Source organism: Macrobrachium nipponense, chromosome 18 (genome assembly GCF_015104395.2).
Source record: "Macrobrachium nipponense isolate FS-2020 chromosome 18, ASM1510439v2, whole genome shotgun sequence".
NCBI lineage: Eukaryota > Metazoa > Arthropoda > Malacostraca > Decapoda > Palaemonidae > Macrobrachium > Macrobrachium nipponense.
Genome location: NC_087211.1, coordinates 77,364,164 through 77,391,663, shown reverse-complemented (window position 1 = coordinate 77,391,663; position 27,500 = coordinate 77,364,164). Strand labels below are relative to the sequence as shown.

Below are 27,500 nucleotides of genomic sequence, written 5' to 3'. Positions count from 1 at the left end.
GGCAGGTCTTCACAGATATGTTTCAGATAGAAGACAATGTATACATGGTATAAGCAGACAGACTAACTGGGTGGTTAGAAGTAGCTCACTTCCCCAACGGCACCACATATACAAAATAAGCAATCATTTCGATCCTATTTTCAAGTTGGAGGCCCCAGATCAAATATCAACTGACGGAGGTACAAACTTAGCCAGTGAGGAGATGGAGGCCTTCTTCAGGAGATGGTTAGTCAAGGTCCATCTGTCATCAGCCCAATACCCTGAGTCCAATGGCAGGGCAGAAGCAGCTGTCAAATCAGCAAAGGGCCTCCTCCAAGAAAACACATCAAAAGGTGGAGCCCTCGAGTCAGACAAGATGGCATGGCGTCAACACGCCTCTCATGGAGATCAACGGGTCGCTAGCTGCGTGACGGGGTACCTACAACTAAAAGACAGGTACTGGAGATAGACGATACGTCAAAGGGAACGCAAGTGGCAAAATTGCAAGTGGCTTTGCACACCCTTGACACTACCAGGAGACTGCCAACCATCAAGCTCAACTGGACCAGCAAGCTCTAAAAAGGAACAGACGGCACTTGAGAGTCATCAGTCCGCCCCTTAGTACACCTGTGTCCCAGCCTGGCAGGAGTCCAATGTTGTCAGTAGGTACAGAAGGGCTGCCAATAAACCCAAGTGGCTAAAAGACTTTGCGTGATAATAATATTATTTATTGTTTACACATACAATAGTCCAATTGTATCAGGAATGAATCTTATTTTTTTTCTATATGTATTTACATGTATTTTACTTGAATGCCACTGAATATTGTACTCAGTATATGTAACTGTATGTTATGATGTTGAAAAGTTAGTTAATTCTTCTATCATCTCTTTTTCCATAATTACAGTGTGACATTTGCCGCTCGAATTTTTACCATGCATAATCGGGGTGGGGGGTGATGTATGACAGGTTTCTATGATGTGCTGGTCCCTTGCAATAAACTTTGTTGTAGGATGTCATCTCATTGCAAACCCAACAGATATAGGGTGTTGGAGACGATAATTTATGAACAGGCAAGATGTTGCATGCCGGTCTCACTAAGAAAATGCCTGCAACAATTGCTGCTGTTAGTGAATTTAAGGACAGCAGAGGCCAATTCGAAAAACTCTAAAAGCGAAGACATACATAGTCTTGTATAGCATAATGAGGTTGCGAGTTCCGACAAACGTGCCACCAAAGAATTAGTCGAGGAATTCAAGGAATATGTAGAGGCTGAAGGATTCTTCCCTAAACAACTCTAAAATTGTGAAGAAACAGGCTTCTTTTGGAAAAAAATGCCATAAAGGACCTACATCATTTACAAGGAAAGTGCACTACCAGGACACAAGCCAATGAAGGATAGGCTAACTCTCTTGTTCTGTGGGAACACCAGTGAGGTGTTATCAGTCAACTCTCAGAGTGTTCAAGAAAAACAATGTCATCAAGAATAAATCACTTGTGATGTGGAAGACTAACAAAAAGGCATGGGTCATGAGGGAAATTTTCATTGAGTGGGTCATTGGACTGTTCAGCTCTATGTTGAAACAATTACTCTGCTCATCCTCCAGGTTTGGAAGACCAATGGTTAGACGAGTTAAAAAATTCATCACAGTGAAGTTCTTAGCCTCTAATACCACTCCTCTCATCCAGCCCATGGACCAACAGATCATTTTAAACTTCCAAGAAACTGTACAACAAAGCATTGTTTCAAAGGTGCTTTGAAGTGACCTCAGACACTGAAGTGACCATAAGAGAGTTCTTCAATCATCACTTCAGTAGCTTCAATTGAATAAGACTTATAGATACGGCTTGACAGGGAGTGACTTCCTGTTGTGGTTTCTATAATGTTTGTATGGAAGTCCATGGTCTTGGATGTGGAAGAAGTAGGGAACGCCCATGTGGAAGAGCTAACCACTGAAGAGCTGCAAGACCTTCAGCAGGAACAGCAACAGTCAGCAGATGAGGAATCTGAGGAGGAGGAGGAGGAGGAGGAGGAGGAGGAGGAGGAGGAGGAGGAGGAGGAAGAAGAAGAGAGGTGAAAATGTGCCTACTTCAGTGATTTAAGGACATGTTGCCAAAGTGGAATGATGTAAAAATTGTGTGGAGAATTACCACCCTAATCAAGATGTAACCTGTCTCCTACATGTTTAATAATAATGCCTTTTTTCCATTTTAGGAAAATCTTAAAGAGACGAAAGAAACAAATTTTTCTGGACAGTTTTGTTGTGTGACAGGGGTCCAGTGACTCTCAAGCTGGTCCTAGTGCCGGTAAAAAAATGAAGAGGATAGGTAACCTCAGATAGGTCCTTGATACTTTAAGTCCCTCTGGAGGGGGATTCCTCTCCCAAACAATAACCTCTCCACATCCCCCTCCTCTCTGTCTTTCGCAGATAACATGTCTTCCACTAGGTAAAAGGGATGTTAAATGTTCATTTATCTATTTCATTAGTCATTTATATTTATTTCTCATTGTTTTCCGTAGGCAAAACTACATTTATTTTCTATAATATATGTATATATATATATATATTATATATATATATATATATTATATATATATAAATATATAGATATTTTTTTTGAGGTGCCTGGAATGCATTAATTGGATTTACATTACTCAATGGGAATTGCTGTTTCGGAGTTCGTACGTTTTGGGCATCGCCTGATATTCTAAAACGGATTATGTACGAAATCTGAGGGTCTAATAATAGTAAAATGTCTGGATAATTGGTTTACATCTCATGGTTTGCCAGAGTTCATTGTAACAGACAATGGCATACAATTTACTTCAGCTAAATTCCAAGATTTTATGAGGGCGAATGGTATACTATACGGTATAAATGGTCATAGAAAAGTAGCACCATATTCACTGCCGGCTATTGGTGAAGTGAAAAGTAGCACCATATTCACTGCCGGCTATTGGTGAAGTGAAAAGTAGCACCATATTCGCCGCCAGCTAATGGAGAAATGGAGAGACAAAATAGATCAATTATGAAGGCTATTAAAACCATCTGAGCAGTAGGTAAAGATTAGAAGGAAACTTTAATACTTTTTTAAAAACTTTATTGATCTACTACATATTCTATAACCAATGTTAGCCCTGCAGAACTCATGTATGGTAGAAAAATTAGAAAAAATTGCCTGTGATGTTTAGAATATACCGATTGTGATGATGAAATTGGAATAAAAGACAAAAGCAAGTAAGTGGAGGTGACTTAGTGGTATTGCAACAAAGTAGAGAAAATAAGTGGTCACCAAATTTCTCAAGTGAACCTTACAAAATTCTTAAGAAAAGGGTAACAGTGTGCAAGTTGAAAGCACTGAGGGAATACAAAGGAGGAGAAATGTGACACATATATAAAAAATGAATTGTGAAAATTAAAGACAAATTTGAGTTTTGGAATGATTGTAAAGAACCTGATTTTCATGGTAGAAATGAAGTCAGGTTCAATTTAGATGGTGCAAAGTCAGCTCAATAACAATCAAATGCCCTACTCGAAATTCATGATGATAGTCTGGTATTAAGTAGACCAACACCCAGTAATACTTTCGTTGAAAGACTGTCTACTAGCATAAGGAAACACCCAGTTATGTAAGGTAATGTTGAACATTATTTTGTGTTATATGGTACAATATATTATCCATGTATGTAACAAGGGTTACATACCGTGACTTCATTTCTATAATATGTATTCTGATTATGGAATGTCCTTATCTGTAATATTTTCTTTGAATAGTTTCTGACTTTATGTTTTGTATTGAAAGTTTAATAATTTTCCAATGACTTCTGAAGTAATTTGAATACAGTACTGTACAACTAAAATATGTGAAAGCTGTTGAATTTAAGTTTACCTTTTTACTGTATTCTATGAAAAGTTGAGTTTAGGTCTTAAGTACGGTATTGGAATGTCTTATGAAAAATACAATAATCACACATTGAATTTCTAGTTCCAGTACAGTATTATATACTAAGTAGGGAAGGGATGGGAAGGGAAGGGAAGGGAAGGGAAATCCCCCCCTCCCCAGGTCAAGGTACGCTGTGAGGTTAGGTAGGTAAGTTCTGGTTGGGTCAGGACATGGTATTACAGGAAAGGTTAGATATTTATGTATTAGGAACATGGCGGGAACCAGGCCGCACAACTGAACTCAAATTATACGACTTGATTTGAACCTTAAAAATATTAAACATTTAGGGATTCCTATTCTCACATAACCAGAGTACTACTGTATTGGGTCACGTTCACTTAATAAACGATCTTCTGCTGTAAAATGGCTATACTTTGTTTCTAAAGAATCAGAATTAGGCTATTAGCTACATGTCTTTGATACTTACGAGAAAACTCTAAACGACAATTATAAAATATAGGAAGCACCTTATTTAGAAAACGTACGAGGGTCAGCCAGAGAGAGAATCCTCCCTGTGGAGGGCTATACGTATACATAAAAGGCAACAAAGTGAAACAAAGAGAAGTGAACGACACCTGTCACTTCATGGTATTACCGAGGATAGCAGTAGCCTAACAGTAAATTGGCGTGCGTCGAAATTGGCAGGGAAAATGCACAACGCGAAAACTGTAGAGTAGTGAGGGTATATCTTAGTTTTGCCAGACCACTGAGCTTATTAACAGCTCTCCTAGGGCTGGCCCGAGGGATTAGATGTTTTGACATAGCTAAGGACCAATTGGTTACCTAACAACTGGACCTACACCTTATTGTGGGATCCGAACCACATTATATCGAGAAATGAATTTCTATCACCAGAAATAAATTCCTCTGGTTCGACACAGAGTCAAAGTAATAGGGTCTGCTCAACTCGGCAGTAGGGGCGGAGCTAATACTGTGACGTCAGAAGAGTAACACTGCCCATGCTTCTCTATTGAATTACTTAAAGAAGCTTTAGTTTTTATACATTTAATCCATATCGTATAGTTTTTTTTTTTAATAAAATCTTGATAAAACCTGTAAAGAGGTCACATGCTTGATGTTTTTTAATACCCATTCAAAGTATATAGGGTCTGCTCAACTCGGCAGTGGGGGCGGAGCTAATACTGTGACGTCACAAGAGCAACACTCCCGTGTTTCTCCACTGAATTACTTAAAAACCCTTAGTTTTTATTCATTTCATGGTGTTTTTCATAAAATTTTGATGATAAAATCTGTAGAGGTCACATGTTTGATTTTTTTAATACTCATTCTCTCATTTAGCAACCAAACCTTGTTTTATTGCACAAAATATACCAGTTTGAACACACATAGCTACTCTAGCTTCTTCATATGTTTATTCTTTACTTATTTATTTACTTACCTATGTACTGGTTTGCTGTATTCTCTTCAAGTCCATTTCTTTTAACATGACAACTCTCTCTCTCTCTCTCTCTCTCTCTCTCTCTCTCTCTCTCTCTCTCTCTTTCAGGTAGTAATATTATCAAGATTTCAAATAATTCTTGAGAAATGTATTTGGTTCTGTCACTGTGTTCATACCTCACTTTGAAAAGCAATTTTTTTTATGATAAAGGTTAGAATGATAGATTAATTATATTTTCCAAATCTTATTGTGAATACTTATTGTTATGCAATAAATACAAAGAAAATGTGGATACAGGCAGTGTAAAAAATGGCAGTTGCATTTGCACGACTTGGCCACAAAAAGGAAAACAATATCTAAAGTATAAGAATTACATCATATATGATATAAGGTATCAAAGGAAATAAATGATGAAGAAAATGATACAGGGAACACATTTCCAGCAAATTTCTCATTAGCACTTCATATCACATAAATATACTTACGAACACATAAGTTTACATATAACACAAACTGTATACATAAAGGTATTAATTATGCATGCCTCAAACGATTATAATATTTTAAAAAAAGTACTAAAAGGTATTCGTCAGTCTGGCTGGATGTATCTGATGAGGTTTCACAAGGGGCGGGGCTAGATTTCAGATCTCCCACGAACGCTTAATTTTTTATAATTTTTGCGTGCGTAGATAATATTTTCTGTGCGCAATTATGGGTTTGAAAATAATTGTAATTGTAATGTGTCATACACCAATTGAAAGGGCATTCTTTGTACTTTTACATGGTATATTGCAAAATGTAATAAGATGAAAAATTGTGTAAGAAAAATGTGGTAAATATTTACATAAAATTTAAAAATTTTGGTCCGTCTTTGACCTAGAATTCCTCGAAAATTTCTGATAACACCTATCAATTTTATTTATGCATTATATAGTAAATTTTATCAGCTTTCTAATCCATTTTTCAATTTCTTTCTATCATCATCCCTTAGTCAGCTACGCTACGAAACGTGAATGTATGTAGGTTGACGGATGAAGTAATTGCACATTTTTGTGTGCGTAGATAATTTTTTCTATGCGCGCTTGTGGGTTTGAAAGTAATCGTAATTGTAATGTTCTATATATCATTTGAAAGAACATTCTTTGTACTTTAACGTAGTATACGGCAACATGTAATAAGAGGAAAATTTATGTAAAAAACGCCATCGCAAAAATAGTTATATGAAAATGTTATCGTAAATATAGTTTCATAAAGATATGGTCCTTTTGTAACTGATGACGTTTCACAAGGGGCGGGGATAGGTTTTAGTACCGCCTCGTGAGCAGACCCTGTATATTTTGACTCTGGTTCGACGCTGGCCGAGCCGAGAATCGAGCTTCGGACCACCGGATTGGTAGCCGAGCGCGAAATCCACTCGTACAACGAGGAACTGTAGAGAAGTGAAAGACCTCCTAAAGTACATTAGTGTGGTGAAAAATCTTCAAAAGTACGAAAGTTTTCTAGCCTTTCTAGCAATCGGTGAAATACTACCTAATATATAGCTACCTCACTGCAGTCTATTGTAATTTCTCAACTTTAGCGGACAGCTTATACAAGGGACGTAATCACTGATCCTTTTCTATACTGAATCATTCAGCCTAAACTCTATATATCATAATGTTACTGAATTAAACAGCTTACCTTTCCAAGGTTGTTTTCTTGATCCAGGGATCTCGTATTCTCCTCCACACTCCACAAGAAACAACACACTGCATGTCATCCGATTTCTAACGAGGTGGTTGGACACAGTTTGAATTTTCGCTGGCGTATAGACTAGAGACAGCCCCAGTGAACAATTAGATCTTGTTAAGGCCTGTCCACACTAGGAAACATTGTTTGGAAACAAAGTTTGCAAACAGTTTGCGAACTTTGTTTCCAAACAATGTTTTCTAGTGCGGACAGGCCTTAAAATGGGAAGAAGACGATGCAAGGGAAATATTTACTCTTGATGCAGCCTCTGGCCGAAAACTTAGACTTTTCACACTTGCTTAAAGAAAATAATTGCTTTTCGAATGACCGATGCTGACAAAAAGTGACGAATTCTGTGGTCATCTGGCAGCGGCAGTACGCTCGAGTGGAATTAAGTGGCGACCAGCATCAAAACGTGGGGGAATTTAGTCCAGTCACCAAAACTCACGGACGAGCTGTTTGACCTTTTACACGTCCATGTCATTCATCTTGTCGATTAAGTTGATTAGTTATCATTACCGTTCATACTATTTTATTCTATCACATTACAGAGGTCATGGTGTATTTTACATCGCACGAAACGATCCATATTCATGCAACACAAAGCTGCAAGAAGTCTCAATTCAAATATTGAAGTAAAATTAAAAGAATTTACGCTTACAAAGCGCCAGCTGCAATCTTAGCAGAATCATTGTACATAACAAGAATACAAAATATATAATGTAACCTCACATAATAGAGGAATTGCAGTTATAAAGGTCTTCGATGCTTTAATTAACTATTGTTATGACTCCCGGCTATCAGACATCATAATTAACTTGATTGAATATTTCTGTATCGGTGATTTGGCAAACTTGTAAATTTCCACTGACTCAGAGCTGCGTTGTATAGCATATATTTCCAATGAGTGTTGTGCTCATGCTTATTCAGTGAACGGCTAAGCAGATTCTTAGAAAGGGCGTAAAAACCGGTTTTGTGCAAGTCCAATAATAACAATCACGGATAACTTCTTGGACGTGATGGATTACAATTTGCTCGTTACTGTGACATAATCAGGCGGTAATCTAGTTATGGGTGGTTTCCTTCTCTAGATTTTATTTATTTATTTATTTTAGAAGAGCACCTTGAATTCACACACGTGCCGTTGATGTCAAGGTCTCCTGGAAAACACTAAACAAAAACGAGTCTGGGGATCGCAGTGGTCCGACACTGAACAACATTCAGCACCCTCCCTCCGCTTACCCCCCCACCCCCCGCCCTCCCCACAAACAGCTGCATTCAGGACGAGTTACACTAATACTTTATCGTATCGATGTGATTGATTTTTTTGCGGCATTGCATCATAAATGGAACAAAAACAAACTAGAATGGTGTTTTGATGTAAGTTTTGAGTTAAAAAAAAAACGCTCTCTCTTTGATTTGAATGATAATATCTCTTTAACCATCAAACGTGAGAGACACCAAGAAAGTAATCTAACCTCAGTCTCGAAGGCGATCATAGTTATTTGTCGATATGCAAATCTGATATTGTTCTGAAACTGAAGAGTTCTTTCCTTTCACTTGAATGGTTTTATCGTAGCTATCATGAAGCATATGATTTAATACGGAAGAAATCCGTTCTCTCATATTCGGAAATGACAAACAACCAGGTTCGTCACTATGTGTTACGTTTGCAAAGTTCAGTCATAAACAGTTATAACGCAACTTAAGAGTAGAAGTCAATGAGAGAGAGAGAGAGAGAGAGAGAGAGAGAGAGAGAGAGAGAGAACCTGTTTACAGTGCTTAAGGGTACGACGTATGACCACTTCATACAAGTTACATATTTTATAGTCTCAGACAAGAGAGGGAGCGAACTTTTATAAAACAAACAATGCAATTGGATAGCTAGTGGTTATTAATTCGGTAAGAAATATGCAAAAATGTAATGCTATTTCTTGAAAGAAAAAAAAAAAAAACCATTCACTTGAGAATGTTTACACAGGTTTATATAACGGTATCGGTCTAGCACAGAGCCACTGCGATGCTTCCGCTCTTCTCTCGTTCGTGTCTTTTCTTTGTTTGCACGCAGACCACTGTAAATGTGAGAAAATTCATGAGGATAAGAACTTTTTTTTTTCTTTTAGAGAGAGAGAGAGAGAGAGAGAGAGAGAATGGCATTCGGATATTCTGATTAATCTCTACTGGAGTGTTTCGTGTTACAAGCGAACAACTTTGTTACTAACCAGTGCTGCATCCAAGGCCACCAAAGCACGATCTTGATTAGCCTAAGAGCAAGCACTAGCATCACAGGCAGGCAGATTGTACCTGTATGGAAATCTGTCTACGTTCTTCGTCTCGTCGATGATCAGGCACTTTCTTTTTTATCTCAACCATTATTAGAGTTATCATAATAGAAAGAGCAACGTATGAACTAGTTACAATTTCGTAATAAATTTAATGTAAGACAACTGATGTTGGATTTTGATACCCAGCTATCTCACACACAATATATATATTCTATATATATATATATATAATATATATATATATATATATATACACAACATACATACATACATACACACACACTACGCACACACACACAAACATAATATATATACTATACTATATATATATATATGTATACATATAATATATATACATACATATATACATATATATATATATAGACACACATATACATACATACATACATATATATATATCTATATAATATATATAATTATATATATATATTATATATATATATTGTTATGAAGTGCCAAGTATCTGGTTACTACACTTACCATTCATTAACTGATACCTCACAAAAGCCATACACCTGAACCCTCATCACAGGTATTAAACGACTGAATACTCTAAAGGCAACATGGATCCCTTAACAACTTACCAGTATTGCAGAAAATCAGACTAAGCTCATCAAAACAGGTGTGAGGTAATCTTGTAAGTAATTAAATTAATCAAAGGGCATCACTCCATCAACAACTTTAAAAGTCTAAGTATTTCCCTGATTTCAGAAGTCTAAGTACTTCCCTGGTTCTAAGTCACTTCAAGTAATTTGAAGGAAAACAGATTAATCACCACTCTATGTTTCTACCTAACATAATCATAATCATATGCAAATATACTGGTTATAAATGAAAATATATAAAAATTTTAAATACAAAAATTTATTATTAAACTCAAAATTTATAAGTGAAATTCACAATATCAGGGAAAGTTACTGTTACTTGCAAACAAAGTAAAGTTTAATTAATTCTTGAATCAAATTAAGTAAAATTAATCAAAATTAATTTATCCTACAAATTCAAGAAAATTAATTCAATTGAAATTCAAAAGTGTTAGGCAATAACTGAAAATCAGAAATTAATTCACAAGTGTTAAACAATAATAAAACTTGAAAAGAATTCTAAGCAAATGCAAATTAATTCACAAGTGTTAAATTTAATTAAATGTGCAATGACTAATTAATGAAAATAACTAAGTCAATTAAATTGTGAATGCAAATGAAAATACAGAAAAATGTGGACAGTATCAAAATAAAAAGGCACACTTCAACAAGAAAATGAATAAATGCACAAAAAATGAAACAAACACAAAACACAAAAATTTGCAATGTGTAAAAGTGTAAATCTTTTCACTCAAAACATTGTAGCCATCAGTTTTTACTAAACCTTCATAACCATCTGTTAATAGTTAACCACTGTTCCTATCCATTATTAGTTATTAGTTAACCACTGTTCCTATCCGTTGTTAGTTATTAGTTGCAACTAATAAAAATATAACACACTTTAACTTTTTGGTATACCAACTTCTTTCTTTGCTGCAGGCTTGTTTTACACTTTCACAAAACAGGCGCCATTACGAAACAATGTTTGTTCAGATTCCACAAAAAACCACTATATACTACTAAATAAACTCTAAGAAATATCAAATCTGAAATTTACAAATTGCGAGTGACCAGTTTATAAGTACGAAATCGTTACGTTACTTTAAGATCAAAAGTGCTATGCGATGGAGAGAGAGGGAGAGAGAGAGAGAGAGAGAGATGTGAACGGTTTGAGAATCTATGCCCGAATGAAATTCTCTTCCTTACGGAAACTGGACAGGGGAGATGACACAAAACGTTTTTGGCACAATTCTTTCTAGAAGCTTCGAAATCTTACGCAATTTTACATACAAAATGTGTAATCTGCACGTGGCACTCTGCAAAGACATACACGTATGAGACGATTCTGTTAAAAAAAGACATGTACTCGACTCGGTCAACCGAAGCAGAAGCCCCTTATCTTACTTGATGACAGATTCCCAAAACACATTGAAGATTCGAGCTCTCTTATCAAACGTGTTCACAGATTAGGAAAGCAAACGGATCTCACAGTTCCTCTAATCTCACAATGCTGACATAATAGGGAAACAAGCGCAGTTTCGAATGGACAAAGAAAATCTCTCTCTTTCTACATTCTACGTTATATATTCTTTTACAATATGTTATGCGAAATCTGAACACACATTTTAAACATCCTATCTCTAAGCTATCTAGGAATCTGGAAAAATGTTGCACAATTCTACATAACATTTTATACAGTCACAGAGGAGATATATGTATTTTGAAAGTAGCAATATATATATATATATATATATATATATATATATATATATATATATATATATATATATATATATATATATATATATATATATATATATATATATAATGTAGCACAAAGGAACATGTGGTTGAGGATATCCTTAAATCTATGGTAGAAAGGTGCGTGATACTGGGGACTTGGAACAAGTTTTCATAGTTTATTACTGCATGTGGAAATAAACTACGCAAGTACTTGTTCCAAGTCAACAGTATTACTCACCTTCTGATATAAAGCTAGCTGAGGTGATCATTGTCTATAGCTTATTATAAATTGTTAATCAGACTCTAAAACTTGATTTGCTCTTTTCAGGATGTAATACCGATGAAAAAAATATCTAGGATAAAACTTACTGCAGGTCCTAACAACAATTCTAACTGTTCAAGTTATGAGACATCGGATCAAAATCACCTATGACTGCCATTACCATTGATGCTGACTCCAGGTCACGTTTTTAAGCGCGCTTGTGTTGTGGCACATTCCCTGGTCGTCAGCAGTTTCCCGCACTCTCTAAGTTAAGACAATAACATCTCTGAGCAGTGAGTTTCTTCGGCTGCCAAGATGTCTTCAGAAATGTCAGAGTCGGAGAACTTGCATCTTCGCCAAAAACTTGTTCTTGTTTGCGAAGTCTTGTGACACTATTAGATATGCAGTTGATAAGTTCCATAAATGAACATGTTACAGAAACCGTATCACTCTTTGACATGACTGTTTTCCTACCACTGTGTGAACATGACTGTGGGTTCGTATTATAACACTGGTTTATATAATTATTATAAGCTGATATCAATAACAACAACATTCTTATACGAATATGGAGAAAATACTAGGGAGAATAATTTTCCCAGTGTCTGCTTAATTAAGTGAAAATAATTTTACAAAGGAAGTGCAAACTGCGATTGTTTAAGAAGGTACTATACCGCCAGATATACTATGGCAGTCATACGTGATTGTTTCAAAAGTTCTTTAACATCAAATACATAGTGTGGCATATGAAACATTGCTTCAGACGGTCTGTAGCGTCCAGATATATTGCAAATGATGTACCAAAGCTTCAGAAGGAGCTGGAACGTTCACACAGGCAGTGAAAAATATCCAGGGTTCTTCATCAGTTGCTGTGATAAATAAAAGTTCTCGGGTCACAAATATGTTTGCCCTGTATTTAACGAAATTTTCTAACTTTGACCGCACTCGTAAGACTAGTAACTGAGCAAACACTTGTGTACGTGATATGTAGATATTCTAGATGCCACTCTTGACTCTTGCATAATCCGCTCCGCTCCCCAGGATGGTAACAAGTCGGAGGGTGGCCTGAGAGTACCACAAAAACTCGACTCTTGACTAGATCTATAAATTCCGGTTATTTTTGCTAATTTTCTGACACAATGACAACAACCGGATTTGATTGTTGCACGAGTTTGGGTTAAAGAACTTGGTGTATTTTTTCCCCGAGATAAAAGAAAATATGGGATAGATTTATTTTTAATTTTTCACAGATATTACTATTCAAACGTTATTGTCAAACGTACGAAATCTACAATACAGATTGAAATCTATTTCTTGACAGCAGACCCTTTGAGATTATAAAGCTGCAGCGTTCTTAAAACTAGGAATTTGAAATTGCGTTTGTTTTTGTAATATACATTCCATACTCGCTGTTAAGCAGTGACCACAAACTCGATTATGACAAAAGATCTCTGTTTTCAGACAACATGAACGACGAATACCAGTGGATCGACCGTGGCTACGGTAAAAACAACGTGAAGATCTTGCACGTGCGGAGGGAAGGCGTCGTGCATTCCATCAAGGAGTATGAAATCAACACACAGCTGACTCTCAACAACGACAAAGATTACATCTTCGGGGACAATTCGGACATCATTGCTACCGATTCCCAGAAGAACACCGTCTATATCTTGGCCAAAAAGCACGGAGTAAGTTCTTCATTTGTTTTGCACTTGAGGTACTACAAATTTCATTTCCTTACAGTCCTATTTATCACGATATAACACTTTTCATAGAAAATATGATTAAAAATCTTTCGATTGCTAACACTAAGAAGTTATCCTCTGAAATCAAATGGCTGTACAAAAAATATGGTTGATATGCAAAGTTTCTTTATTGGTTGCGCTTGAGATCTTTAGTCTATTTGTCACTAGGGAAAATAATAATAAAAAAATGAAATCTCTCAGTTGATTTGACCGGTTCTTGTGGGATTCTTTTACTACGGACAGCTACCAGTGAATGACATCCACGGCAGCTGATAAAGTATCGAACTGGAACATAGATTATGGATATAATTTACAACATGAAACGATTATAATATAATTTTATGCAACGGCCTAGGCTGCCTTAAATAAATTTCTGACATCTTTTCCAGATAGTTTCCCCAGAAGACTTCGCTCTGCTTCTGTGCACTCATTTTTTGAGCAAATATCCGTACGTAGAGAAGGCGAAGATTGACGTTGACGCTTACCCTTGGCGCCGGATCGTGTCGGAAGGGAAGGCCCACAACCATGCCTTCCTCCTCTCACCTGAGATTCAACATACTTGCACTGTCTCCCAGAGGAGAGGAGGTTTGTCACTATTCTCTCTCTCTCTCTCTCTCTCTCTCTCTCTCTCTCTCTCTCTCTCTCTCTCTCTCTCTCCCTGAGATTAAAAAATTCCACGTCCTTCCTTCGTCTATGGAGTATGTATTTTAGTTTTTATCTATATTCTCTGCAATCCAGATCTTTTTTTATCCGTGGATTTAGGACTGATCAACAAAGCCTGTTTCGCCAAGAGTCAACTGCTAGTCCTACTTTAACTGCTCAATCAAAGATGAAATTTCCGCAAACATAGACCAATTCTTGCTCCTCGGCAGAAAGTTCAACTCTTTCGACACACCGCGATATTTCATTCACTCCTTCATTATCTGGATATATAGACCCATCATTTCCAGTACCTCTTTTACAATTTAAAAGATCACTACCTGGTTGTAGCAGAAGTTAAATTGGAAGAATGTTTCAAAATGTTATTGTAAATGTAATGAAGTCAAGGAAGATTTTGAAGGACGAAAGCGGTTGAGTAAGAAGCAAAGGTGAACATACTCAAATGGGTGGCTTAGTTAGGGAGTGTGCAGCCTAGTGAAAGGATCAATGGGGCAATGGTGCAGCAGGGGACACTTGAAGGAAAGGTAAAGGCACATAAGATGAGAAATCAGTCCATAGTGGCAAAGCGAATTAGGGGAACTTTATGGAAGTCTTGGAGACAGCGAATTTAAACAAGATCTTTAAGGAGAATAAGAGGCTGCATCGTAAAGGAACTATACCAGTGTATACTCTGTTTTTTTCCATCTGTCCATCCGCCTGTGGTGTTTTCGCATGGTAACACCGCGTCCCGTACTTTAAATAGTTACGCTATGTGTAAGTTTTAGGTAAATAAACGGATAACTGGGTGTACATTTGCAACTGAAAAGTGTTTTAATAATTTTCTGTATGCGAATTACACCTTTAATATTCGAAATAGGATATTATTTAAAGCCCGGGACGCAGTGTTACCATGCGCAAACACCGCAGGCGGATGGACAGATGAAAAAAAAAAACAGAGTATAGTAACTCGAACAATATATGGATTCAACTTGTCCGAGTCACTTCATTATTGAAAACATTTGAAGAGAAATTCAATCTACTCCTAAAATTCAGTTTCTTTGTCACATCTTCCTTATGTTGGTATTCTAGATGTTATAAGGTTATACACTAGAGAGATGGTGCACTTCTCTGCAACACGAATATCAAGTACTGTACACTATTATTTACTAGGCACAAAGATCTAATATATGACCAATTAAAGTTATGGCTCAGTCAGTATTACTACAGTAGATTCACATCAGCCGTGCATTTAATGTCTAGGCCATGGCTTAGACATCAAATGCACGGCTGGTGTGAATCTACTATAACCAGTGTGATACCCAGTACCTACCTAATCCCCAGCAACTCTTAAAACTAAAAGTTCGATATCCGCAGAGGCTCCGCTGCTATCAACGGGACTCACGGGGATGAGAGTATTGAAAACCACCCAGTCAGCGTTCGTGAATTTCGTCGACGACGAGTTTCGTTCCCTCCCGGACATGAAGGACAGGATCTTCTCCACAATCATCACGGCAAGCTGGCAGTACAACACCGTTGACGGCGTCGATTTCGGCAAAATTTGGTAAGGTTACAAAAAGGCGGAAAGTATGACTTGGCTTTGACGAGTTTTATATCTCTTGCAATTATTGGCAAGGAAAGTGTAAACGGTGCAATAATAATAAAGTCTTTTAGACAATGTCTAAAATACTGTCTTAGCTATCTGTCCAAATGACTTTCCGAGATGGGTTAATGCATACTTTAATACAATATCTACCTTTTTTATTTTGTAATGTTGGATTCATTGTCGGAAGAGGTCTCTAATTTGTTATATAAAAAGAAAAACGTTCCTGTCGGCTAGGGATGTAAAATCTATAGTGTTCCATTATCCGTTAAGTTTTTTCATACTTGTCCTCTAATATCATGTGTGGGAAGATGTTTGAAGGTTCCAATGAAAAGATTTTAACTGCTATTGTTAGCCTCTGCTGTACATTCATTAGCTTCTCTTTTTCCGAATGTACTGCAGCCATGTGAAGGTAGTTCCGTTCCTAGAATTCTAATTTTGCAAGATCTTGTCTGCATTTCTTTTCATCTAGCATTTTAAATGGACTGTTAGACCTGTGGATGTCACTCTCTAATAGTTATACATGGATTCTAAAAATGATCTGAATTCTAGTCTCATCCAATATTTCTTCTGTTCAACCGAGTAGTTAAATGGCCCTAGGGTTATGTCGGCCACAACAAGAACATGAGTACCTCTGCTTTGGCATATTGCATACCTAGGTCTTGAAGAGTGATGATATTTTGGTTGAAGTTGGAGATGTCTGTTCTTGTTGTAACTGGTTGGCTATATTTACTTTTGGCCGATTCAAAGTGTGTCGATATTACAATGGTCCCTTGGCAGGAAAGAAGTTGTATTCAGTATGTAAGTTGAGAGATGGTTTATCTCTGTATCCAGAGTGATAAGCATTTGAGGCTAGCGGAGTCCTTTGCAGACTCAGTTATTTCGAACATATATGACATTCTGCTGTTTGCTTGCTGTAACATATCAGTGACGTGGTTGTATACTAAGCCTTGTTGAAAGTGGTTTGAGATTTGCTTGGGTAAGAACTTTATAGCCATTCATTCCGGTGAATGATTAGACGACTTTCTACAATAGGGCTTTTGAACAGATAGACAACATTAAACCCTCTATGAAAATCATTGGGTGGGACTTATTTTTTTCAGTATTTGTTACAAAGACTTTATTCTCATATCTAATAATATATATTTTCTCATATTTAGTATGTATATTCTGGGCAGGGTAAGTGGGCATTACATGACCTGTCTTGCATGGGCTCTTCCTCCTTGTGGTGTGCTTGAATACTGTATAGTATAGTTGTCTGACTGGAGAAGAGACTTCACTTTGGTGGTCTTGAGTGTGAGACGATTTTTCTAGTGCATGTTTTATACAGTACTAAGCCTTGGGGAATGGATTTGCCCCTCAATTAATTTATGGTTTATATTCAGGTCACTCTACTACATGATCAACAGCAGTGGTTCTTAACCTGGGGGGCGCAGTCCCCTAGGGGGGAGTCAGCAATTTCCAGGGGAGGTGCGAGCCCCAGGGGAAAAATGATCTAATTATAATCGTTATTCTTTTAACAGGAGTGAGGAACAAATATTCAGAAGTTTCTGAAAAAAAAATCCAAAAGCATCGCTCTATAACGTTTCTTTCCTAGAGTCTACTACTCTGGTTAGGTTCGTTGGGCTGACCATGTTGTGCAATTATTGACCTCCCTCCCTGTCCCTGGAAACCCTTTTCTCCTTCTCATTTTCCTTTATTTTTCTTTAAATCTTGGAGGGAATATTACTCATAGATGGAAGGGGGCCGTGAAAGAAAGGACCAACTCTTAGAGGGGGCGTGGTCATATAAAGGTTAAGAACCACTGTTCTACAGTCTTCCTCTCCAAATCCAATCAGTGACAGCCTTACAACTGTTTCCTCAGCTGCACTCACCTTTGGCAGGATGTGTGGGTACAGGCACATTATGAGTAGTATAAAGCACTCCCGTATTGATTTACCTACCTATGAACAAATTTTGTGGTCATGTTTATTCTTTGTGAATGCATTGATGTTTAGCTGTACACTCCTTACTGTAATGATCAATGAGTATCATAAGCACACTCAGTGTAGACACGTGTTAATTGATACTGTTAAAATCTGAGTAAGGAAATCGCAAATCATATAGCAAATAGTTCTTGTAGTATTGTCGTAAACAATAACAAAATTTAGAAATGACTGAATTTGCAATCCACACTGCAAATAATCTAATTAATTTCAGAAGACATATTATAAAAGAGCGTTTGGAAATGCAAAAATGTTAAGCAAACTAAAAAAGCTTGTGTCATTGCTTATAAGTAGATAATACATGAACCAACTCGATGTATATTAAAGAAAATTAACTTATACCTAGTAGAACTGAGTTTATATGGCTTACAATTAGTTCCAGGGATTTTAGCTGGTCTTAGTGGTAAATACTGCTTTTACAATACTCCACAGTTATATTAATTTCATCCATTCTTTTTACCCCAGGGCGAATGTGTACAAACTAGTAATCGACAAATTTGCTGGTAATCCCGATACTGGCATATTTTCTCCCTCAGTTCAGAATACCATCTATCTCCTCCAAAAGGCGGCGTTGGATGAAATCCCCGAGGTGGGTCCTTCCACATTTTGTTGACTACTGCTCATTGACTGGCCTGTTTTTTTCTTTTTTTCCTTTTCAGAATATCAAGCGTAGGTGGTCATTGTGTATCTACAATGATTGATGAAAGCAACTCCAGCAAAGATCTTGGTGGTGTTTGTGAGGGATTGCATCTTATATGAATAAGCAAAACCTAAAACTATTTCGATTTGCTGACCTCATCCTTTGCACCTAATCCCCAACTTTGTCATAAAAACTTCATATCGCCCAAGGCTGTTAGATACTTGGGTATTGTAAGACTTCCCAAATCTATTAAGATGATGATGATGATGTCATGTTCTTCCAAGCTTTTGCTGTACCATTTTAGTCAAATGCCTGATGTGGCAGTTTCCTCTCCAGATCATGATGATTCTGATTATCCCCAGTTATAAAAGAACCTCAACTGACGTAAGATGCAGCAATTTATAATTGGTTGTAGGTATCATAATTTACTGCAACTTAAGTCAACGGAGGCTCGCGTTTTGCGATTAGTCAGCAATAATGATTGCAGCCTGTCAAGAAAAGTTCAACAGAAAGTTATAAATGTCTGTGATGAAAAAGTAAAAAACATTTGGTAAGGTTTTAGAAGGGGAATTGCGATTATAAATGAAAGGGAATTCAAACATTTACTACTTACTGTCGTCTGCTAATCAGAAAATGATGGCCGTCTCAAGTAGCAGTTACGCTGTGAGAATCCTTCAAACAAATCTTTTCTCTGTTCGACAGATTTCGAAGATCAGCGTCACTATGCCCAACAAGCATTACTACACGGTGGACCTGAGCAAATTCCCCGAAGTGGGAAGTCTGGAAAACAACGAAGTCTTCCTTCCCATGGACAAACCCGCAGGGAACATCACAGCTGTTCTTGGAAGAGCTACGAAGTCAAAACTGTAGATATCGTTACTTCTGGGCTCTTGAAAAAGTTGGCAAATGACCATGCACAGTAGGCGTAAGGCTTCATTGTTAAATAGGAGTTTGTTGTTAGGTATCTGCTTTCAGGTTCGATTTATTTTACTGTGATCCATCTATGTGTTGTTGACCCGGGAATAAAGTACCAATTATTATTACAAGGTGAAAGATTGTTGATTTCGTCATCCATGTTTTTTATTTTTATTTTTTTTATTTTGATACTCACTACAATTTGCAGCAAGACCGACTAAACGAACCATAGAACATTATAATTCAGAATATCCAGGATCTATAAAGCAGTTCGAGAAGACAGCACAAGCTACTATGTTGCCATACATAGTGTTTACAAAGTCAGCCTCAACAACAAAAATATCATCTTGGTCTTCACAGGTTATAAGAAATTCTGTTTTTGAGTAACCGTCCATGATGAATCATTCTCTGTCAAAGGATATTCAATTCTTGTCAAAAGAAAATTGAGTGCCAATGATGAATTAACGGGTGACATCAAACACATTACTAGGCTTCTGTGAAGTCGACTGATCACTATAATTATAGTAGATTATATTAGTCGAACAGTTAGAAGTTATGGGGGGAAAGTGAGGAAACTAGTTAGAAAAGAAGAGATTCAGAGATAGAACTCCTTGTTTATTGCAAAGTTACACAGCTTGTACAACTCGATGAGTTCTGTTCTCTATCAGTAGAGAACAGTAAACAGAAATTGCGCCTTGTAGATAATAATATTTGATCAGTCCGTATACGGACTCGCTTGCTGGTTCTAATGTAATAACTCACAAAAATGAAAAGTACAAAAAACAGAGGGGGGCCCTGTAAGGCAAGTTGGTGCTATCCGTCGTTAATGGATGGATATAATGATTATAGTTTAAGGGAACAAAATAATCTTGCTTTGCTAAAACCAATCGAGCTGAAATAATTTCTTAACCCATGCCTGTGCAATGTGCCTTCAGTCGTCCGTGTTCATAATAAACCAATTTATCCTTTATGCAATCAGATGACTTTGTTTTATTTCTCTGTCTTTCAAGTATTCCCTTGAAACTTTTCACAATTGAACTTCTAGGTGTCCCATGTACGTATCTCAAAATGACTTGACACCCGAAATCCTTGAATGGGGTTCCAAAAATACGAACGTCTAATCGTGACTTCTAAAGACAGCATTCTGGCCATGGCTAGTGTTGTAAAGCCGATTTGAGAACATGCTGGATGTTATAGATACATATTCTATAGCTTTGAACATAAAATGGCTGTTTCTAAAAGTTACTGAATGTTTATAATGTCTCAACACGACTGCATGGACTGTGGGTTTTCAAAATTCATGGTGATGAGTAAAAATCACTAAGATTATTTGTTTTAGCACAGTGAATGGTCATCAGTTTATTTTCTCTCGTAGTTTTTGAACTGCTGTTTGTATACTGAAATTTATAAACACAGGAGTGTTTCATAGTTACGCCAACTTCAGCGTAATGGACAACAACAATGATGAATGTGATAAATTAAAGGAAGATGAAATTGCTGGAAATCACGTCACAGGAATTAGTGTCGCCATTTATGCAGATAAATATTCCTGTCGTTTTTTTTTATTGTTTTTGCCGAAGTATTTTTCTAAGGTCCTTTATTTGCTTCCTGTAAAATAGTCGAATACAAGTAAGCAGAAAAGGAAATTCCTCCAGCGATGGGTAAAGCTAACCAATGTGAATTGTAACGTTACTGTGACCATCTCTAATTTCCTTATCCCCGCCTCTCTCTCTCTCTCTCTCTCTCTCTCTCTCTCTTCCTCTCTCTCTCTCTCTCTCTCTCGTTTCTAAGAAGTGTTGGTCATTTCACTGATTGTAGCAAACTCACATTTCTTAAAATTAATAATTGCATTTCTGTCTTGAAACATGTCTAATGTTCACTCTCGGTCCGTGGCAACTAGGAATAAAGAATGAAATGTGATACGGTTATATATACATATATATATATATATATATATATATATATATATATATATATATATGTATACACACACGCACACACACATATATATATATGTAAGGCATAGGATTTTGATTAATAATATATTGTTCGTTCGTTCTCTGTGACCTATGGAATGTGGAGAACAGTGCAAAGGTAACGACCTGAGAGTAGCTGATGAATGAGATTCTAGGGGATGGCGTGAGATAAAAGTGCTTAATTCAGGAAGTCAATGTACGACAGTTTATGAACTCTTCTCAAGTGCCTTTGGGAAACTGGTTATAGCCAGTAATATGAGGCGTTGTCGAAGTGTGCATTCGTATGTGCGTGTGCGCCTCTTCTATTCATAATGTATCACTAGCCAAGTCTATGGGAAGACTTGCACAGACATTCGGGGGAGGAAGGCGAAGCCATGATGGCAGATGCCAAAGTGTTATTATTTATCAGTGAGTGATATTCCGGTTGGGAATGGGTAAGTGTTACCTTTACTTTAGCCAAAGGGATGGCTTGTTTGATATCTTGTAAGATGTTCCATTTTATTAACTTTGTCTTTAAACTTGTGTGTGTAATAGGGTGTGGGGGTGTGCCTTCCGTTTCGTGTCCACGCTTACCTTATGAATACTGGGGGTTCTTCCCCCCATGTTATAGTGGTGTCAGCGGTTAAGAGGGGATATAGAAAGTCTTCTTTCTTTTTTTTTTATGCCTAGGAACGCCAATGTAGAGATGGTTGGCCAGTTAGAAAAAAAGGGGTAGAGAAAATGTCCGTCCGTGAGATGGGGGGATGAGGAAAGAAAATTTCTATTAGGGTCATCAAATTTGCCCGTACCGAGATTCTTCAGGGGGGAGTCGTGAGACAAGCAACTCAGTCTAGTTCATGAGTGAGTGTTGCTAGGGGTCATCTCACCGGTCGCGTTTGTATTGTGCCGACGAGATTTACGTATTCTACGAAGAATTTCGAGTTCTTTTTTCCCATTATGGAGTGGTGAGTGTTAAACTATTGTTTTGAAGGAGTGGGTTTTTGTTTAAATATTTCAGGGTTATGGGATTGGTTCAAGAGGTCAACAATTTTTCTTGTCTTTGCCCCATAGTGACATGTTTTCTTTATTTGCACGTGTTTGTAATAGACGTATGCATTCGTCTTTGTTTAAAAACATAGGAGTGTATTTTTCTATGCATGGGAACTGTGCTTAGATAATCATATCTGGCTTAGTGACACAGAGCGGCCACAATTTTACGGGCTCAGCACATTTCTGCAGAGAGGCGCCTTGCATTACGAGGGTACGGGCATCCCTTGGGAGGGTATTGCGAAGGTAACACTAGCCTCACTCGAGAGATAGTGCAGGATGGGCACTAGGGTATACCTTGGGAGGGGGTCCTCAGACACTGTTCAAGGGGAGATGGGGGATACTGCTGGTATGCCTCGGGCTGTTCTGCCGCTCGACTGAGGGGTTGTTCTCACGGGGGGAGAAATTTTTTTTTTTCTCAGTGTGGGTGAACTCCCCCTTTTCCTTTTTTTTTTTTTTTTTCTTTGTGTTGGGATGGATTTGGCCTTGACATTGAATGCTAAGATATCAGCTGATTGATAAGTTGATGAAGTGAAATGCCCGTAGAGTCTTTTTTTTAGAAAATAGATTTTTTGTTTTCTCTCTTGGACGAAGAGAAAAGGAAATAAAAAGAGATTTTTCTTTTCCGTGAATGAGGGGAAAAGTAGTTAACATGCACGGGATGTGTTATATGTTTCTTTGTGCCTTGAAAGACACAAATATAAGGGGGATACACAGATTATTTTTTTATTGTGTTGGAGAAATTACTTTGAAATGCCGATGATTGGTGTTGTATCTGTGTTGTGTGGCAATGGTGTTATGTCATGGTGTTGCATGCTGGAGAAATTGTATGTCGTAGGATTCAGCAATACTAGTGTATGCTATTTGAATTTCCCCCTTACTTGAGATTTTTGCTATGGAGAGTTATTATTATTGTTATTATTAATAATTATTATACTTGAGATGTGTCACGGGAGGTTTGCTTAAGTATAATTATCATTACGGGAGAATTGTTTTACGAGAGATTTGAGATATTTCATGGGAGATTAGTTGATAATTATTACAGATAATTATTCAAGGATAATTATTACGATGAATTAATGGGAGAAGTCTTGTGTTAATTATTTGTTGAGTTTTTGTAACTTTGGAGAATATTTCAGTGATTCACGGGGATGAGTTTTGCTGAATCTTGATGAATCTGACTGAATCTTGGTGAATTGTGTGAAATTTGCTGAATTTTGTGCTGAATTTTTGGAGAATGGACAAGCATTAACATTGGTGATATTTTTTGTACTGATACTGATGATTTTGATGATAGCAATTTTTTTTTTGGTGATTTTGTGATAGTGATATTTCTGATACTGATTTTTTATGTACTAATACGTGGGTGCCGTAATGCTATCAAGGGAGGTGAGATCTTTTTTGGTTTTGGGAGGAACTAACAACACATTATTTTAGTTTTTTTTTTCTTTTTTTATGTGTTCAGCAGATAATTGCTTGACATCTAGTGAGTTACGGGAGATAGTTAATGGTGCCGTTGATTTTTCTTTTCTCCTTTTTTGGAAATTAGCCATAGCTGACACAAGTTTTTTATACCATGGGTGAATTTGAGTTTATTTTTTCTCTCCAGTTGGTGTGGATATTTTTTAATGTCTCAGTTCATGACTTAGAGTCATTGTTCGAGAAAGTGTTTGTGTTTTAGCTATTTGATGCTATAGAGTAATATATGGGAGAATTTTTGCACGTTTTGAATGCATACGTAATGGCACTACTTTTCTTCTCTGGATATTTGTGTTCCAGAAATTGTGAGTTTTCTTGCACAATACATTAGTTGTATTTGTGACAACTTTGTGAGAGATAGGAAACTTGGTTAAGTTTTCTAATGACTTATGTCGTAGTGCATATGGGGAAGTCTTTGCTAAGACACTGTGAGTTTGGAATTCTGTTATAATGACTTGTGGCACATTAGTGATTTTTCTGGAATTTTCTAGACAGTTTTATTTGCCGAGTTTTTGCCCTTTTTTTAGCAGTTATGCTAAATGGAGTGAGTTTTTATAGTTTTTTACTATAACATTGAGTTATTCTCTGGAGAATTGGAGTTATAATTGAGATATTTTGGAGAGATAATTGGAGGTATATATTATTTTGGAGTTATGATTTGAGATATAATATATGGGAGATATATATTTTTGGCCATTTTTGATATTTGCCAATAGTGGTATGAGCTATGTTTAGTTCAATTATTTTGCAGCCATCTTTGTTGCAAATGGAGACATTTTTTGGAGATTATGGGGCAATATTTGTGAGTATGTGAGTTAGTTGCCTTGAGTGCACATTTTTTGGAGATATATTTTTTGGAGCCTTGTTTTGTTCCACATGGAGTTATTGGGGAAATAGAGGTTAAAATTTTTGTATTTGCCGAAATAGAGGTGATTATTCTGTATTCGGAGTGGTGGTCTTTTTTTTTTACTGAAATGTGGCTATTAGAGAAATAAGAGAATACTATAAGGGGGTTGGTTATTAACCAAATGGAGGAAATATTTTTATAACCGGAGTGGTGTTATTATTAATATGGTGTCTCATAATGGAGTTGGAATTAATCTTGGGCGGGTGACCCTCTTTTTTTGTGGTTATGGGAGTTTTTTTCGAGTCAAGAGGAGATTTCTGAGGTTCTTTTTTTTGGTTTCGTGACTATTTAGAGGCGAGTGGCATTGCTGCATTGTGGTCATTTGGAGATGTGTGTGCATTTTTTATGTTCACAAGTGTGTTATTTTTGGAGAAATATAATTTGGGAAAAGTCATGTTGAGAGAATAAGTCTTCGAGACAAATTTTTGAACACATTAGTCATATCCTGGAGTTAATTCTGTGAAATGTGTCAGTTAGACCTTTTTTTTCTTGAGAATCATGAGTTTCCAAACTTATGTGTCTGACTAGACAATTTTTGCGCTGTTGTTTGAGCATGCGTCCGCAGGCGATTTTTCTGCTGACAAGCCGTGTGATGAGCGTGTGCTGATTCTTTTCCTCTGATGGTGACAGATCAGAATTTTCGCAATATCTGGAAATGTTGGCTATAGCATTTAACGAAAGCGCATGTGTGAGAGTTTGCTTTCTGGCAAATTCCGGAGCATTTCTTGGGAAAAACGCGGGAGTTATGCATATTATACATGTATTATGTATTTTGTGATTGGGGAAATCTACTTGTGATTATCTTTTTATGTATTTTTTTTTTCTTCCTTTTCCATGAGAGATATGATTTGGGGTTGAGCTTAAGTAGCATTTCTTTTTTGGACGGGAGATTTGATTTTACCGGGAGATGTGATTTTTCTAGGGTTGTTACTTAAGTAATGGGAGTTTGACATTAAGTCTCATTGTGATTAATTATTGAGCAGTAAAGGGGTTTTTGCTGTTAAAAGTTGGAGATTTTTGCTGATTTTGTGGGAGTTTGAGAAAATATTTTTTTGGGTCTGGGTATGTTACGAGATACTTTCTTTTTTTTTTCTTGGGCTTGTTACGATTTTGTCTTCTTTTTTTTTCTCTTGTGAGCACATTTGAGTTCGAAATGTGAGTGCAGAATTCCGTGGAGTTGCTGTGATTTCTGAGTTGTGTGTGTGCTGATGTGCGAGTTTGGAGAATTGAGGTTGGAGAACTTTTGATGTTTTTTTTTCTTAGAGAGCTTTGATAATGACTTGTCATTTTTGTAGTTATATTAAGGGAGTTAATTGGGAGACGTTCAGTTAGTATTTCTGACTTTTTGAGATCATTGTTTGATAGAAGTAGTATGTCTGGGTTAATTTTCTTAGATTGACCAAAGACTTGACTGACATACTAACACACACCCAAAAAGTCGTTCCCCGACACCAGCAAGACGTCCACCAGCCGTGAAGAGAGGTTGCTGCCATGTTGTCCAGGGTGATTACAAGTATTTCCATGATGGGTGATCGCGAGAATTCTACAGCGTGTTTTTTGGGGATCTACAAGAAGCCGTGAGAGTCTTCTACGATGAGGGAGGCATTCCGTCTTCCTACAGCTGCTACAGCCTGCTATAGCCTGTTGCTGTCTGTTCAGCTACTTGCAGACAAGCGAAGAGGGATATTCAAGCATCCTAATGCAGAAAAATATGAGAGAAAATGCCGTCTTGTTGCTATTGGGAGATAAAGCGTGATAAGACTTTATTTTATAATGCCAGAGACGTGCAGTTTTACTTATTTTGTTTTAAGCCGGCCAGTGTTTTGTGTTTTAAGCAATTTTGCTAGGCGGGAGCTAGCATTTGTGCGAGGCCGAGCAATCTGTAAGGCATAGGATTTTGATTAATAATATATTGTTCGTTCGTTCTCTGTGACCTATGGAATGTGGAGAACAGTGCAGAGGTAACGACCTGAGAGTAGCTGATGAATGAGATTCTAGGGGATGGCGTGAGATAAAAGTGCTTAATTCAGGAAGTCAATGTACGACAGTTTATGAACTCTTCTCAAGTGCCTTTGGGAAACTGGTTATAGCCAGTAATATCAGGCGTTGTCGAAGTGTGCATTCGTATGTGCGTGTGCGCCTATTCTATTCATAATGTATCACTAGCCAAGTTTATGGGAAGACTTGCACAGACATTCGGGGGAGGAAGGCGAAGCCATGATGGCAGATGCCAAAGTGTTTTTATTTATCAGTGAGTGATATTCCGGTTGGGAATGGGTAAGTGTTACCTTTACTTTAGCCAAAGGGATGGCTTGTTTGATATCTTGTAAGATGTTCCATTTTATTAACTTTGTCTTTAAACTTGTGTGTGTAATAGGGTGTGGGGTGTGCCTTCCGTTTCGTGTCCACGCTTACCTTATGAATACTGGGGTTCTTCCCCCATGTTATATATATATATATATATATATATAATATATATATTATATATATATATATATATATATATATAACCCTTACCTTGTGAGGTTTACATGACCGAAATCTCACTTCTTTTATTGACATGACAGAGGTGACTATCCACGGTAACTGTTGAAACAGTTACCGTGCGCTGTTGCATGCAAAGAGTCGATCAAGATTCTCTC

The 27,500-nt window shown here is 37.0% G+C and overlaps 1 protein-coding gene across 1 annotated transcript in view; it reads left to right on the top strand.

Annotated features, from left to right (window-relative positions):
* The window catches only part of LOC135197225 (uricase-like), a 43,811-nt gene extending 23,361 nt beyond the window's left edge, over positions 1-20,450 (top strand). Inside the window, exons 2-6 of the mRNA XM_064224281.1 lie at positions 13,408-13,634; positions 14,081-14,276; positions 15,705-15,891; positions 18,381-18,504; positions 19,258-20,450. Coding sequence (XP_064080351.1) covers positions 13,408-13,634; positions 14,081-14,276; positions 15,705-15,891; positions 18,381-18,504; positions 19,258-19,425 — 902 coding nt within the window. The 3' untranslated portion in view covers positions 19,426-20,450. The remainder of the gene's footprint in view (positions 1-13,407; positions 13,635-14,080; positions 14,277-15,704; positions 15,892-18,380; positions 18,505-19,257) is intronic.
* The last annotated feature ends 7,050 nt before the right edge of the window (positions 20,451-27,500 follow it).